The 14511-nt window shown below is 41.6% G+C and overlaps 1 protein-coding gene across 2 annotated transcripts; it reads left to right on the top strand.

Moving 5' to 3' along the window:
- The first annotated feature begins 1196 nt into the window (after window positions 1-1196).
- Window positions 1197-12797, top strand: ppm1g (protein phosphatase, Mg2+/Mn2+ dependent, 1G). 2 transcript variants are annotated; one of them, XM_030772708.1, is made up of 11 exons: window positions 1197-1671; window positions 2100-2169; window positions 2286-2371; window positions 3094-3223; window positions 4334-4555; window positions 4625-4818; window positions 6748-6879; window positions 7499-7733; window positions 8179-8308; window positions 10750-10849; window positions 11787-12797. In XM_030772708.1, the coding sequence occupies exons 1-11, from the start codon at window positions 1561-1563 to the stop codon at window positions 11973-11975; spliced, it is 1599 nt and encodes a 532-aa protein (XP_030628568.1). In that variant the 5' UTR covers window positions 1197-1560; the 3' UTR covers window positions 11976-12797. The 2 variants fall into 2 exon arrangements, with proteins under 2 accessions (XP_030628568.1, XP_030628567.1); XM_030772707.1 differs by having other exon boundaries at window positions 4334-4818.
- The last annotated feature ends 1714 nt before the right edge of the window (window positions 12798-14511 follow it).

The raw sequence follows: 14511 nt of genomic DNA, 5'->3' as shown, positions 1-14511 counted from the left end.
AATACCAATGTGAAATTAATAAAAACAAGTCACACACTCTGAGTCAATGTATAAATGTAATAGAACAGTTAATTATATACTACCATTTTAAAGCTGTAAATTTTAAAATTGAGTGGTCTATATGATATGATGGCAGAACAGGATGTGGATAGCTCAGTCAGCAGTGACTAGTTAGATCACTTAACTTTAAATAAAATATATTTACAGGAGTTAGTCTTCTGGTAACTCTCCTGGTTTTTTGGTAGATGACTTTCTGACTCAAAACCTTAATCAAAGCGTACCAGAATGTGACAGGCACGCTGCTTTTTCTTAAGTTCATAGGCTAATAATAGGCATTTCATTAGCCTAATTGAACGGCCAAGATTTCCAAGTGTTCAACTGCTTCATGAACCTAATATCTACAGAGATAATGTAGCAAATAACATCCTAATTTAAATAATCTGAATATGTATTTTCTTGTTGTATAAATTGTGGCTTGTTGATCTGCTTCATGACTTAAAACTTTGATAAATAACTCCACTTAATGTAAATAACTGTGATGTTTTTTCCTGTTGTACAACATGTGATTTGTTATTGTTGTGTATCTAATGTTCCGACTATGTCCATAAACCAGCACCGTAACTGAACTACAGCTCTGAAATAATTTTGTTTGAATATTTCAATGGCTTATAAATGATACCATCATCAGCCTTGGAAAATGGAGTCATTGACAGTGTTTACTAGGTTATAAATGACTCGCAGGATGACTATAGTCATTAATTGGCTGACTTTTTAAAACTTCATATTTTAATAGTTTGTCAGTTTAAAATCTGTACCGCGATGCTGATCATATCTAATAATGAGCTAACAAAAAGATAATTTACTACAACAGTACATTTTCTTGTCAGATTTTGCTGGGATTGTGGTATTTGGATTTTAATTTCATTAATCAAATATAACATGTAAAAGCTTTTATGGATTATTACGTGTTTGGGTCGAGTACGGGGAGGTTAGAGATACCTGTCTACCTTCGTGGTTTTTAACTGTAACCTGACTGCTGTAGCCTAGCACTTGCCTTGTGGAAACAGTTTTTGGATTCTTTCCTGATCCTTTAAACGCATGCGTGCTGCACTCAATCGATGTTCTTCCGCTTCCTCTGTCTCCGGTCGGTTTTCAGAGAGGGGCTTGGTGAACTGTTGATTATGTTGGCCCTCACACGTGTTAGCATTTTCTCTTTATTTTGAGTGATATCGAGAACGGACTCACTATTTTGCTTAAAATAATTTTAGTTCTGTTTTGCCTTTTGATATATAGTTTCTTTACCCTCCAGTCAAATTGTGTTTTTTTCTGCTGTGTGCTTATTAGAGAGTCAACCCTGCATCCCTTGTGCCAGAGACGCGCTAACTAGCAGGAATACCGGGTAGCTAGCTAGCTAATCTTGCCTCAGCGTCAGAAAATAGTGAAATGTTTCAAAGAGCCATTGAGAACAATTAGCGCACGCATTTTGAAAGTTATTTTAGTTTATAAAACATCTTGATTTAGTGGCTACAGATAAACGTGTTATTCATACCTTGAACCATCATGGGAGCATATTTGTCGCAACCCAATACGGTGAAATCAAAAGCCGACGGTGGACACAAAAATATAAGCTACGGCTTCGCTGCCATGCAGGGCTGGCGCATCTCCATGGAGGTAGGTCGTACACGCCGAAATTCAGTTTGATTTTAAATTGTATCCCAGTTAAGATCGGCTCTGTTTAGCGAGACTGGTCCGTTTGTATATGCCGCTCCAGTTGACGTTTGGTTTTTAAGATTAAAAACCACCTCATGAATGACCTTAAATATCTATGTTCACGTCGGGTCATTTTGTGTTTTAGTTTGTGGTTGACAGTGTGTTGTACTAGTTCACATTTTACACTTCTGTGTTCTCGCGTCACATTTCTGCTTTGAACTGGCCGCTGCTGGGGAGTGTGCATGATCAACTTTTTCGCGCCAGTTATGCTTTGCCATTTCTTACAAGAAGAGATCCATTGTTCCAAGAACACCACGTACTTAATCTCGCAGAAGCGTTTGTACACACGTTTAGTCTCTGATTTGGGTCGTTTCTTTGTTCGTTTCCAGGATGCTCATAATTGTCTTCCAGAGCTTGACGATGAAACTGCGATGTTTGCGGTGTATGATGGACATGGAGGTAGAATATTACAGTTTATTTTATTTTCTAATAGCTTCCAACCGTAGATGACACAAATACAGCCAGTAAGCATGTCATCCAGTGAAAAGTGTAAAACGTTTTGTTTGTCTGCTTAGGTGAAGAGGTTGCATTGTATTGCTCCAAGTATCTACCTGACATCATAAAGGAACAGAAGGCGTACAAAGACGGCAAACTCCAGAAGGTACGTGCTAAACTACAGGTCACTCTTTTTGAAACCTTACCAAAAGCACCTCACATTGTTCCTGAAACTGTGCAGAAAGTGACCAATAAGCTGGCATCTAACAGAACTTTGTAAAAATAATAATAATAATTGGAGCAGTTAGAAGTTGAGCTAATTGGTCAAGATACACCAATCAGTGGCAGATTTCCCCATGGCAGTGTCCAGAGCCACTAAAGGCCTTTGTGTCAGAACAAACAGTGATGATAGCACTTTGGTCTGGAGCTGTCAATTAGGAACAAGTGTTTGATTATTTGTCCACATCAGACAGACAGATGGCCCTCTAGACTCATGTGATACTGTATAGCGCTATCCACCTTATAATAAAAGCTCCAAGAACAGTCACTGGTCTGCATTGTTGTTTGTAAAGATACAATATTACTGCAGCAGAAAATGCCCTAGAGAGAGAACAAAGAAAGTAAAGAAAGTACAGTCCTCAAGTTTCCTTGATATTTTTTCCTTGAAACATCCCAGTAATCACTAATATCCTTGAATGGATTGTTTGCTCTGCCTGTCTGAATCAATACATTTTAAGAGAAAAATTAAAATCATTATTGTTTGTTTTGATGTTGTTAGGGGACATGTGAGCATAAAGCCAGAGTAAGGTTTTTTTTTGTGGCATAATTTGAAAGCGGTCCTGACGCCATGCCTGACCGTTAACCGTTGCGGCTGCTTCTCTGTCCTAGGCCCTGGAGGATGCCTTCCTGGCCATTGACAGCCGCATCACCACAGAGGAGGTGATCAAAGAGCTAGTCCAGATCGCTGGCCGTCCGCAGGAGGACCCGGGCAATGAAAAGGTTGCTGATGAAGATGATGGTGAGTAGACAGTATGAGGTATGCAGCCAACGCAGCCCATGCTGGATTAAAAATGGGATTATGGTAACTGTGTAACAGTGGCGAACAGGAATCATCAGTTAAATCCAGTCTTTGAAACAGTTCTGTGATTTTTCCATCAAAATTTTTCTTTACAATGCCCAGAAATTTAGTGGTTGCTTAGTAAAGCAAAAAATCCTGTCTAATTTTTGAAAGGTCTAATTAAAAATACAGAGGCCTTTTTTTTTATTGATCTTGGTAGTTTCAGTGCTGTGTAAGTGTGGCAGCCAGTTCCCCAGCGTGGGTGCAGTAGTTAAACATAGCGGTGATGTGTGGAAGTGTCTCAGTCAAACTCGTCACATGACACTGAGCTACAGTGGGCTCAATGAGATGTCATTTTCTCCAAAAACAGAGAGACAAATCATTCATTTTAGGAAAGCAGTTGTACAGTGTGCTGTGTGTGAGTGAGGGTAAACAAGCTCTCTCATGTTCCACTGCATCTGCAACTTGGGATGCAGTTTTGTGGAATTTCTTTTAAACGTTATCCAGAGCTGGTTCTGAAAGTCCCTACAATGGACTTTTCTTTACACTGCTGCTCGTGCCTTTTTGTAGTGTATACATTAAGCCCACACTGAATGGGACACAGGCTCTATCTCCACACCATCTCCTGCCTCGCCTCTGACTCTGGATGATCGATGTCAGCAAAAGCAGAGAGAAACGGTCAGAGAAGTTCTGAAAATCTAGGGAACATAGCAGAAATTGTGAGTCGGGACTTTGTTCCTCTTGACAGATGTGTTCTGAGAGATGTGTCCGGTGTGAGAACAAGTTCTGCACAAAAATATTTTGATTAATCTGTATCCCCTCATCTCATCCAGTGTGAAACATGCTGCAAAAAGTTTAAATATGGAATACTATTATTGATTCAAGTTAACTGATTAAACCACATCATTAATTGACCAGAGAAGTTATTTTAGTGTCCCTACTCTGTAGTCAGTTGACTGCTCTGAGACATGTTGGTTCGTATGAAATCAGCTGTGTCAGAGCTTAAGTAAGGCTCCACAGTGACAGTACGGTATTGATCTGACCTGATGTGTACTCTACTTTTCCCATTAGTGGATAACGAAGAGGCAGCTTTGTTGCACGAGGAAGCAACCATGACAATCGAGGAGCTGCTAATCCGTTACGGACAGAACCTGAACGCCAAAAGGCCTGGCCCGGACTCATCCAAAGAGCCAGGCGACGGAGAGAAGCTGTGTGCTGAGAAAGGCGTCAACGGAGAGACAGAGCCTGCCGAGGCCTCCCAGACTAGCAGCGATGGAAAGGCCAAAGCAGGTGGTGCAGGGGAAGGAGCAGGAGTCTCTAAGATGAGGGCCTGCAGGAGAGCAGCGTCCGCCAGCTCTGGAGGTGCTGGAGCAGGAGGCTCCTCTGACGGAGAGAAGGCCTCAAAGGGAGAAGGTGGCACTGGGACAACGGGCGACGCTGGACCCTCCTGCTCCTCCTCAGCGGCTCAGGGAGAAGGAAATGCCAAATCAAAGTTTTTTGAGGACAGCGATGAGTCTGAGGAAGGGGAGGATGAGGAGGAGGGCAGTGATGAAGAGGTGAGGATTGACCTTTGGTGACCCAAACTTTAGAGGGGTTAGTGTGGATGTGGATTTAACTGAGCAGGAACACAGAAAAGATACGGTAGAGGGTTTCCTTCTTTGCTTTTACCTCACAGGTAACCTTGCAGGTTCATTTGTCCATTTGTCCAGGGCAGAGTTAATTGGGTGTAGTTCATGTGGGTGCAGTGCAGCCTACTGGCTGGGTCTTGTGTCACAGAGAGAGGGTAACAGGGTGTGTTTGGGAAGGGTCAGTCGGGCAGAACTTTCTCCTTTTCCCAATGCTGTAAAATCATCAGGCACTAGTGGACGAGGGCTTAGCAATGGACAAGTGTGGCCCACGTCGGAAGCCCTGAGGTCTTGAAACTTTGCATTCCCCAGTGAAGTGTTTGGGCCGTTCACTTATGGTGTCACACATTTTCCTCACATGGTTTGTGTCCACTCATATGACAAAGTAGTATACATAAATACCCAGACATTGTGAGAAATGACCTTCATTCGGTGAGGACGTGTTTTATGGTGGATAAGAGGTCATTTCTTTAGAAGAGGTCATGTTTAGGGATCATGATGACCCTGTTCATAAGGGCATGAGTGATCATGGTTGTGTGGAGTGTGAAAATAAGGTGCACCATAGGCAGTGGCCCCATTCAACAGATCTCAGCCCAACTGAACAGTTCCACAGAACTGTTCCATCTGACATCACACAGAAACTGGGGCACCCACTCGCCGTTTAGTTGGAGATGAGACACGCATTACTGTAATGACACTGTAAAGATGGAATTGTCAGATGATCAGGACCGCCGCTGAGACAGCATTTCCCACCACCATTGGAAAAACAGCAGAGGATAAATTTTCTTACAGAGAACCGTTTGGCTTCCTGTTGGCAGATTTCCACACACTCACAGACACATAACCCAATGCTCACAGGGTCTGCTCTGCCAGCTCACAGCAGCCCAGCGCCCTGATGGGAAACCCTACATGTGTGTTTTCCTTATCTTGGCTGTTGTCTGTAGCCTGTGTGTTACTTATGTGTGTATCAGTTAAAGGAAAGGCTGTTCCCTGTGACCTTGCTTTAGTAATGTGTACATGGGAATCTGATGTGATTAGCGGGCTTTGCTAGCTGAGTTTCAGTGAGCTCAGATGATCATCTTCAGTAGGAAGCTGTGAATTTTGGCTTTTCATGCAGAACTCCAGTCAGTCATATGATCACTTGTGTAAATGTGAGAGAAGTGTGTACTATCTGTAGTGTCTTTATTTATCTTGGATGTGAATAGACTGTCAGCTGTTTCATCCCCTTCAGTGCATCACAAATAGATAGACTGTGGTGACTAGTGTTACTGGGGACACATTGTTTACAGAACAGAGACAGTCTGTCCGCTGTATTCATAAACTTGACAGAGTGTAGGTGTATGCTACAGATGGAGGGACTGTTTGATCTGTAAAACAGATAAATCTTGTTACCGTCCTGACTGTTTGATCTGTAAAATGGGTGTGTGTTGGTCTGACAGCCTGGTCAGATTTCAGTTAGTGTTGAGTGTAGCTCAGCTTTGACCTGCTGAGGATGCTAATGTTAGCATGCCGGCACTCAGGCGTCAGAGCCGGTGGAATCCCTCCATCTGTGGAGTTGTCTTAAAGAGGATAAAATTATGAGTCACCTTTGATTTAGTTCAGGGTACACTGTTGAGCAGTGTAAAGAAACACCTTATTTCTGATGTGACTGAGAGGCTTTAAAATAACCACATATGCATGTAAGATGAGCAGAACCTCAGGAAATGGACAATTTGGAGAAAAGCTGACCTGGTTTCAGCGTTTCTTACTCTCTGTAGGAAACTGTGGGTGAAGAAAGCCTCTGTCATGTGACGTGTTGAGTCTTTTACGTTGAGCGAGTGAGTTATGTTAATGGATTAACTCCGACTCCTCTACCCACAGGACTGCAGCGAAGAAGATGACGGAGAAGACAGCAGTGAAAATGATGAAGAGGATGACACTGAGGAAGGTGAGGAAGATGACACTGATGAAGAGGAAGAGATGTGCTTACCTGGGATGGATGGAAAAGAAGAGGTGAGATCAGATGTTTAGATTTCTTCTGATTCTTAGTGCAGCACAAATCAATATCCAGCGGACTTTGACCCTTAAATTTGATCCGTTGATATGAGTTGTCTTTGCTTGTTGATGGTAAAAATCTTTCTCTTGAAAGTCCAGTGAGTTAGTATACTTTTGAGAAGTCTGACATCATCACTGTCTTAAAATTTTTAGAAGTGTCTCAGTACTTTACCCAACAGAAAAAATGTGTTTCACCGCATTTTGTCACTGAACACAGAGTATTCCAGTACGCCTGCTGTTTATGGGTTTATGGATTGTGATCGCTGATACAAAAACTGTATTCAGAGGAGTGTCAAACATCATATGCGTTTACAGTGAATGTCTGATATGGAAATGGATATGGTGGATAGAAGCCAACGTCTTTACTCAGGCATTGACATTATGACGTCAGGAAACGTGTTGTGGATTATAATCTTCTGTCTGCTCTAGACATGGCATCAGATATTATCTGCAGTTTTACACCAATTTTAAAGCTTTTTTCATTTGAAACGTTAAGACAGAATAGACCGAGAAATATGACTGTAGGGGCCGGTGTGTTAATAGAGGAATATTTAAACTTTTTCTCTCTCGCTCTCAGCCTGGCTCAGACAGTGGGACCACGGCGGTGGTGGCCCTTATTCGGGGGAAGCAGCTGATTGTAGCGAATGCTGGAGACTCACGCTGTGTGGTGTCAGAGAGGGGCAAAGCAGTGGACATGTCCTATGACCATAAACCAGAGGACGAGCTAGAGTTGGCCAGGATAAAGAATGCCGGGGGGAAGGTGACCATGGATGGGCGTGTCAACGGAGGCCTGAACCTGTCCAGAGCCATCGGTAATGACATCAGTGCTGTCTGTCAGCCGGGCCATCCCTAATCCACCTCTTTGTGTTTATACAGTCATTCAGGACATTCACTGTCAACTTGCACCTGAAACATTCATGACTGTTTCTCACGTTTTCCACACCAAAACTTAACTGATAGAATAGTGGCATAGTTGTCATTGTTTGAGTCCGCATTCACACAGAATACTGTATGAATAATGAGGTGAGAGTAAAGAGTTTTACTTAGATGTAGTCATATTAAAGTTATGTTTTCCTATCGAGATAACATGAACTAAAAAGCTCCCTGGTGTTGCAACTGTAATGAGAGGGGCTGTTGGCCCAGTCAGGACCAGGCTTGTGATGGAGGAGAGTGGACATGGCTGGATGTCATTTTATGCGAAGGAGGGTTTGTTTTGTGTGAACGCTGTGACATGTTGATGTGTCATTTTGTGTCTAGGGGATCATTTTTACAAACGGAACAAAGCCCTGCCCCCTGAAGAACAGATGATCTCAGCCATGCCTGACGTTAAAGTCCTCACTCTCAACCCAGACCATGAGTTCATGGTGGTGGCGTGTGATGGAATCTGGTATGGACACTGCTAACACAAGAATACTAAGCCGCCTTTTATTTCTAACATAACAGTTAACTCTTGATGTCACAGTCTCTCTGCTGCAGGGGTGTGTGTGTAGTGTGTACGCACGCATGTTCGTAGACGTACATGTGCCTGTGTGTGTGTCTGTGTGTGGCATCTTTATATTTAAGAAAAAAAAAACACATCACCCTTTAAACAATAAGCTCTTTATTTTGCCTATAGACAAATAAAACATTCCATTCAGAAAAGTGGTAGCATGACTGACTAGGCTGACAGTGGCAAAGCAATGCTTGCAGACTGTACTTTGTTTGTTTACGGCCTTCCTACCCTCATCATTGTATTGAACGCTGAATCCAAAATTTTCCCACACAGTGGATTTGTATGATGTAAAATTACAACCTCAATGTGGCCCTAATATTTCAAGAAAAGGTCATAATATTACGACAACAAAGTCGTAATTTTAGGCTACGTGTTATTTTAGAGGAGAAATATCAGAAGAGCAGCCTGCCCCCTGCGTTAAAATGAGGAACGTGGAGCATCTTGTGAAGTTATACTTTAGTACAGGTTTCACAAATAAGGACGCCTGAGACAAACAGCAGTTGCCAGAAACAGGCTCAGGCTACCATTGACTGTCCTTTTGCCTGTTTTGCTGGTTGCTGGTAATATATTTTCCTTTATGGGTTTTTTTTTCTCAAAATTGTACGATTTTATACTCAATGTTACGATTTTCTTTTACGCGTAATATCACGACTTTATTCTTGTAACGTTAGAACTTTTTTCCTGAAATATTATGACTTTATTCTCGTCATATTATGACTTTATTCCCGTAATATTATGATCTTATTCTCTAAATCTCAGATTTTTCCCCCTCAACGTGGCCCTACTACTCCGTCGTAGATTTGAAAGATGACTGTACCTCTTCAAATTTGCTTCTTTTTGTGTCGCTAGCGCTCGCCATTGTAACGTTGGAGCTTAGAGAATATTTGTTTTTAGTTTTTCCTCTCTTCTCCAGCTCATATTTGCATACAGACTGCTAATTGGCTGCAGGGAAATTCTGATAGGCTCCAGAGATGTTCTGTGGATCTGAATGTACAACGTGTGTAGTCTGCAACAGTGTTAATTTTGGTAGGTGATTTTGGTTTAGTCTTAGATTTAGCCTTTTGACCAAAATACTTGTTTGTTTTTATCATATTTCAGTCATCTGATCATTACAACTTTTAGTCAGGTTTTAGTCAACGAAAAATATACAAGTTTTAATCAAATATTAGTCAATCTGCATTGTAACAGTGATTTCATTAAGCACACAGATATTCTTAGGCTTGCTACATTCTTTAGGTTTGCATCTTGAGGTTTGTGGTATTTTTCCCACCAATTTTGCATGCACATTGTTTGCAGTGCGTTTTATTTTCAGTTGTCTTATGGCTAAAATGTGTCCACAAATCCGCTCTTTTTCTTCTTCTGAGAGTAGCCATGATTTAAATTGCCAAGTTAACATTAGTTAAAATGTTTAACGTTCGATTTCCAGAGGAGGGGGGATATTTGCAGGGCAGCACTACCAGAGATTGCAGGTCCATTCGTCTGTCTCTGACATTATCAACTTGTTATTATTCGTCAACGCCTTACACCCCAACAAGGACCCTCCGCTCCACGTCCTCCGGATAACTGACGGTCCCCTCACTCTGGGAACCCGGCAGCCGCTCCTCCCGACCACGCCTCTTCTCCGCCATTGCCCCGAGGTGGTGGAACGACCTCCCCCATGCAGTTAGGACTGCGGAATCTCTTACCATCTTCCGCAGGAAACTGAAAACCCACCTCTTTAGAACACACCTGTCCCCCAATGCCTAACCTCCCTTCCCTAGAGAAAAAAAAAAAAAACCTTTGTCTTGTATTTCTGTTTGTAAAAGTATTCCAGGGGCGCAATGCGAAAGGGCAATTTGACGCTCAGTCTTATTATGATCTCTGTTGAAGGTATTAGAAATCCGACTGATGCACCAATTGTAAGTCGCTTTGGTAAAAAGCGTCTGCCAAATAACTAAATTGTAAATTGTAATTGTCAATGAAAATGATAATATATTTTGTCACAGGTTTTATTTTCAAAGGTGCATTTTTATTTAGTAATCATCTCGTTTTCGTCGTGAACAAAAAGTTCAGTGTTCAAACATTTTTCGTCACAGTTTTCGTCAATGAAATTAACACAGGTCTGCAGCGCAATAGCGAGTTTTGGAAAATTATGGGAAAAATGACAGGCATATCGTAATACCACAGTTCACGTGTGCGTATTGAATTGTAGGGGGCACACTGAAGGGTTCGACAACATACTATGTACCATTGCATCCCTAGTGTGCGCGTGCGTGTGTGCATGCACACATGTGTCTGTGTGTGTTTGTTGTGTGGAATGGAGTTGTCCTAACGCACTGACATGTGGATGTTTGTAGGAATGTCATGAGCAGTCAGGAGGTGGTGGATTTTGTCAGTGAGAGAATGAAGGCAGATGAAGGCAGTGAACCCAGGCCACTGTCCTCCATCGTTGAAGAGGTGGGTATTTGATCACTGGTAAATCTGTGACATGGTATTTGATCACTGGTAAATCTGTGACATGGTATTTGATCACTGGTAAATCTGTGACATGGTATTTGATCACTGGTAAATCTGTTACTGGACAGTGTGCTGTTAATGGTCTCTGTGTTGAGACACCTGCTCCAGTGTGAGCCTCAGTAAACCCTGATGATGCCGTCAATAAGTTAATGTAAAACCTTAAGGTAGTCCTGTCAGTTTCCTCTGAATAAATGAATTACTGTCCTGAACTCCCAACAAAAACACATGCGCGCACACACGTATATGCATAAATTTATGTACTGCTTAAATGCCAGTGTTTTCTTGTCTTGTGTGTAACCCAAGGATACCCACTCACTTTATCCAAAGCCAGGACCACAGAGAGATGGCTTACACAGCCCAGTGTGACCAGCTGGTCGGTTCTAATTTCTGGATCACTTCTCACACAGGGTACCTGTGTGACCAGGGTACCTTATCCAAGGGATTTGTAATGTAGTGTGTGAGCAGATTTGGCTAACATTTGTAAAAGCACTGTGAACTTCTTGACAGCTGAGTCACTGTTGTGTTCCTAACGTGATGGAAGTGCCGTGACTTCGCTGTGTGGGCAGGGCACTGACTATGAGACCATGTTTGTTAATGAAACATCAAGCATGACTGTCAGAGTTGGTCTGTGCTGTGATGGAACAACATCTTAAGCCCAAAATCCTCACAGCGCTCAGCACGTCCTGACAAGCTCAGTCATATTTGATTAAGAACACTGTGAAAGTTACTGAAGGATGAAGTAAACTCAAGATTGGTATAATGAGACTAGTACAGTAAACATGTGATCTGTACTTTACCCAGCCAGTCCACTCAAACCCAAGCCCTGCTAAAGGTCCTGACTCTGGTGTTTTTTTTTTTTTGTTCTGTCTCCATCCAGCTGCTGGACCATTGCCTGGCTCCAGACACCTCCGGAGACGGGACGGGCTGTGACAACATGACCTGTGTCATTGTCACGTTCTCACCGTACGCAGGTAACAGTCAGTCTGACTGCAGTAAGAAGAGAAAGCCTGAGGAGACAGTCCCAGAGAAAAACGGCAACGACAGCAAAAAGTCCAAAACCGAATAAGACTGTCTGTGTGCCCCGGTGTCACACACCAGATCTCTGTCGCCTTCACCAAACTCCGACACACAGAGCTCTTCATTGGGAAGGAGTTTTAGTTTAAAAACCCCCACTGTGTAATGAAATGTAAACCGACAACTTTATTGTCCTTTTTTTTCACCTCTCTGGGTTTTTGTCTTTTATTTGTTTGTTTGTTTGTTTGTTGTTGTTTTTTTTAGCAGGCTCATTTTGTCATGTCCAATGTAACGAAACTGGCCTGTGAGGACAGAGGTCTGGCTTCCTGACGAATTCATGTTTGAATGCTCATGATTTCTGTTTGCTCCCTTATGCTTCTCTGTATGTACATAGTGTTTTCTCCTACTTTTCCTTCCATACCAGTCTAATGAAGATTTTTTTTTATTGTGGATCAATGTGAAGTCTGCCAGTTGTTTAGACAATATGTAATTACATTCAAATACATTTTTTAAAAAATATTGTGATCAATGAGATCCTGTCTACTTTATTAATGAACCAGCAGATTTCTCTGAAATGGTTTGATGATGGGGGCGGGGACCGGGTTTACTCCACACCACATGAAATCATTCAGCGTCTGAATTTACATTCCTGCTCTCCCTTTGTTTGCAGCAGTGACACACAGCATGCACTGCTCACACTGGTTGTGTTTTTGGCCAAAGCGTAGAATAATCACTTGCTGATTTGTCACTTGTCTGACGGACTTGTCTCTACACCATTAAAGCAGCAGTGTGCAGCCTAGCCTCTAAACCTGGCTGTATGGGTCCTTTAGCTCTGGGGTAGTCAGTGCAGCTACAGGATGGGTGTGATCTGAGAGATGACAGCTCCACACTCCTCCTCCTCCACCCACCCTCCTCCTATCTGTCCACATCCACTTTCTATACAAGGTATTTTGGAATATATATTTTGGTACTTTTTCAAAGCATCTTTGTGAGTTGCATAGGACAATAAAACGTTTTTGCTCAGAAAGAGATTTTTTTTTCTCCTAATCCAATAAACCAATGGAAGCAAACTGTCCCATTCTGTTGCTTTGTTTTTAATCATAAAGGCAATGATAAACACTCTTTGTGACACAACATCGGACACAGGCAGTGTGGACTGTTTGACACAATATTTTTACATAGAGTTTTCTCTTACTGTCAGTTTATTGGTACAAGTCACTATGTTTACATTCACACTCTGCATTAACACTGTTTAGACTGTGACCAAATAATCAAGCGTTCTTAACATCACATGTACCAAAAAAACCACTACTAATATTGTCCATCATGAGGGAGACTCCTTGTCCTCTTTGGGTAGAATTGTACTCTACCATAAAGGTGCTTTATTAAACATGCCTTTCCAGCAGAAAGATTCCGCCATCTGAAACACATGCAAACCTGACATCAGACCACATTTCAGCTTCGATTCAAACCTGGCTCAAATCGTCAGAGTCAAATGAGTCAGATACAAACAGGCTGTAAGGTTCAGACTAATGATAACGCTTATACAAAGCAGAAAAAATCCTTTCATTAAAGTATTGTCAGTTCACAAGCGTTGCAACCACAATTTACAGTGGGACATACCTCCATTCTTTTGTTGAGAAATACAAGTTTCTGTTTAAGCTGTTCTACATCCTGGAAATGTAAAAATAAAATGCTGATTTAGTTCCTAAAAAGTAAACTTTTCACATCTTTCACTCAGGGACAAACATATTACTTTACCATCTATACATCTGTACTTTTTTACTTTCTTTCCATCATTACCATCCGCACATCTTTATTTTTTACTATCTGTACTTCTTCACTTTTTCCATCATTACCTTAACCATTTTTTCGTCGTGTTTTAATTTGATCTGTGGAAGAAGGTCCTCGAGTCTGTTGATCTGAAACAAAAGCTGTATGTAAATAATGTTAATCATGTTTTTCCCCTCTATCTCCTCACTTATATCTCTGAACCATGGTCATGACTTAGGTCAGTGGTAATGTGCCTACCCTTCTCACTACACTGTGTAGTCTGGACTTTAGGCTTCTGTGTATGACAGTCAAAGCCATGTTCCGCGCCTGGGGATTCACTGCAGTAACACAGAGACGTCCAAACCAGCCCATACTATTCTCATAATCAGTGTGTATTCCGACAGAATCACTGCAGACTTACAGTCATTTACCAAAAAAAATCTAAATATGACAACAAATAAGTATACTTAAATGGAGGAAAAATCTTACCATGCTGGAATGTTTTGGCCACTTCCAGAACATAAGGCCTAGAAATTCAGACAGAACATAACTGAGTTGACTGCACATGTTGACTTTTTAGTTATTATGTCTCCAGGTACATAAACAGGAATATAGCAAAACATGCTATCATGTACCATGTTAATTTCCCTCATTCATAGTTTTAATTAAGGTGTAGTAAATTTACAGGAGGACATAATGTACTTCTGAGGGACTTTTAATTAATATTTTAATGAATGAAGAGTGACAGACTAATGTAGCTGTTCCATAATAACTTACACATGTTTGCTATTGATAGGCATACTGCTGTTCAGAGG

The sequence above is a fragment of the Chanos chanos genome, chromosome 4, assembly GCF_902362185.1.
Source record: "Chanos chanos chromosome 4, fChaCha1.1, whole genome shotgun sequence".
Classification (NCBI taxonomy): Eukaryota; Metazoa; Chordata; class Actinopteri; order Gonorynchiformes; family Chanidae; genus Chanos; species Chanos chanos.
Note: the sequence above shows the minus strand (reverse complement) of the source record. Positions and strands in the feature narration are given on the sequence as shown.

What these genes read in the sequence shown, in the direction of transcription:
- ppm1g (XM_030772707.1), top strand. Translation starts at nt 1,561, where the DNA reads ATGGGAGCATATTTGTCGCAACCCAATACGGTGAAATCAAAAGCCGAC. An exon ending in GGTGTATGATGGACATGGAG is followed by an intron (nt 2,170 to 2,285) that starts GTAGAATATTAC and finishes TTGTCTGCTTAG; the next exon opens with GTGAAGAGGTTGCATTGTAT. An exon ending in AGGAGGGCAGTGATGAAGAG is followed by an intron (nt 4,819 to 6,747) that starts GTGAGGATTGAC and finishes CTCTACCCACAG; the next exon opens with GACTGCAGCGAAGAAGATGA.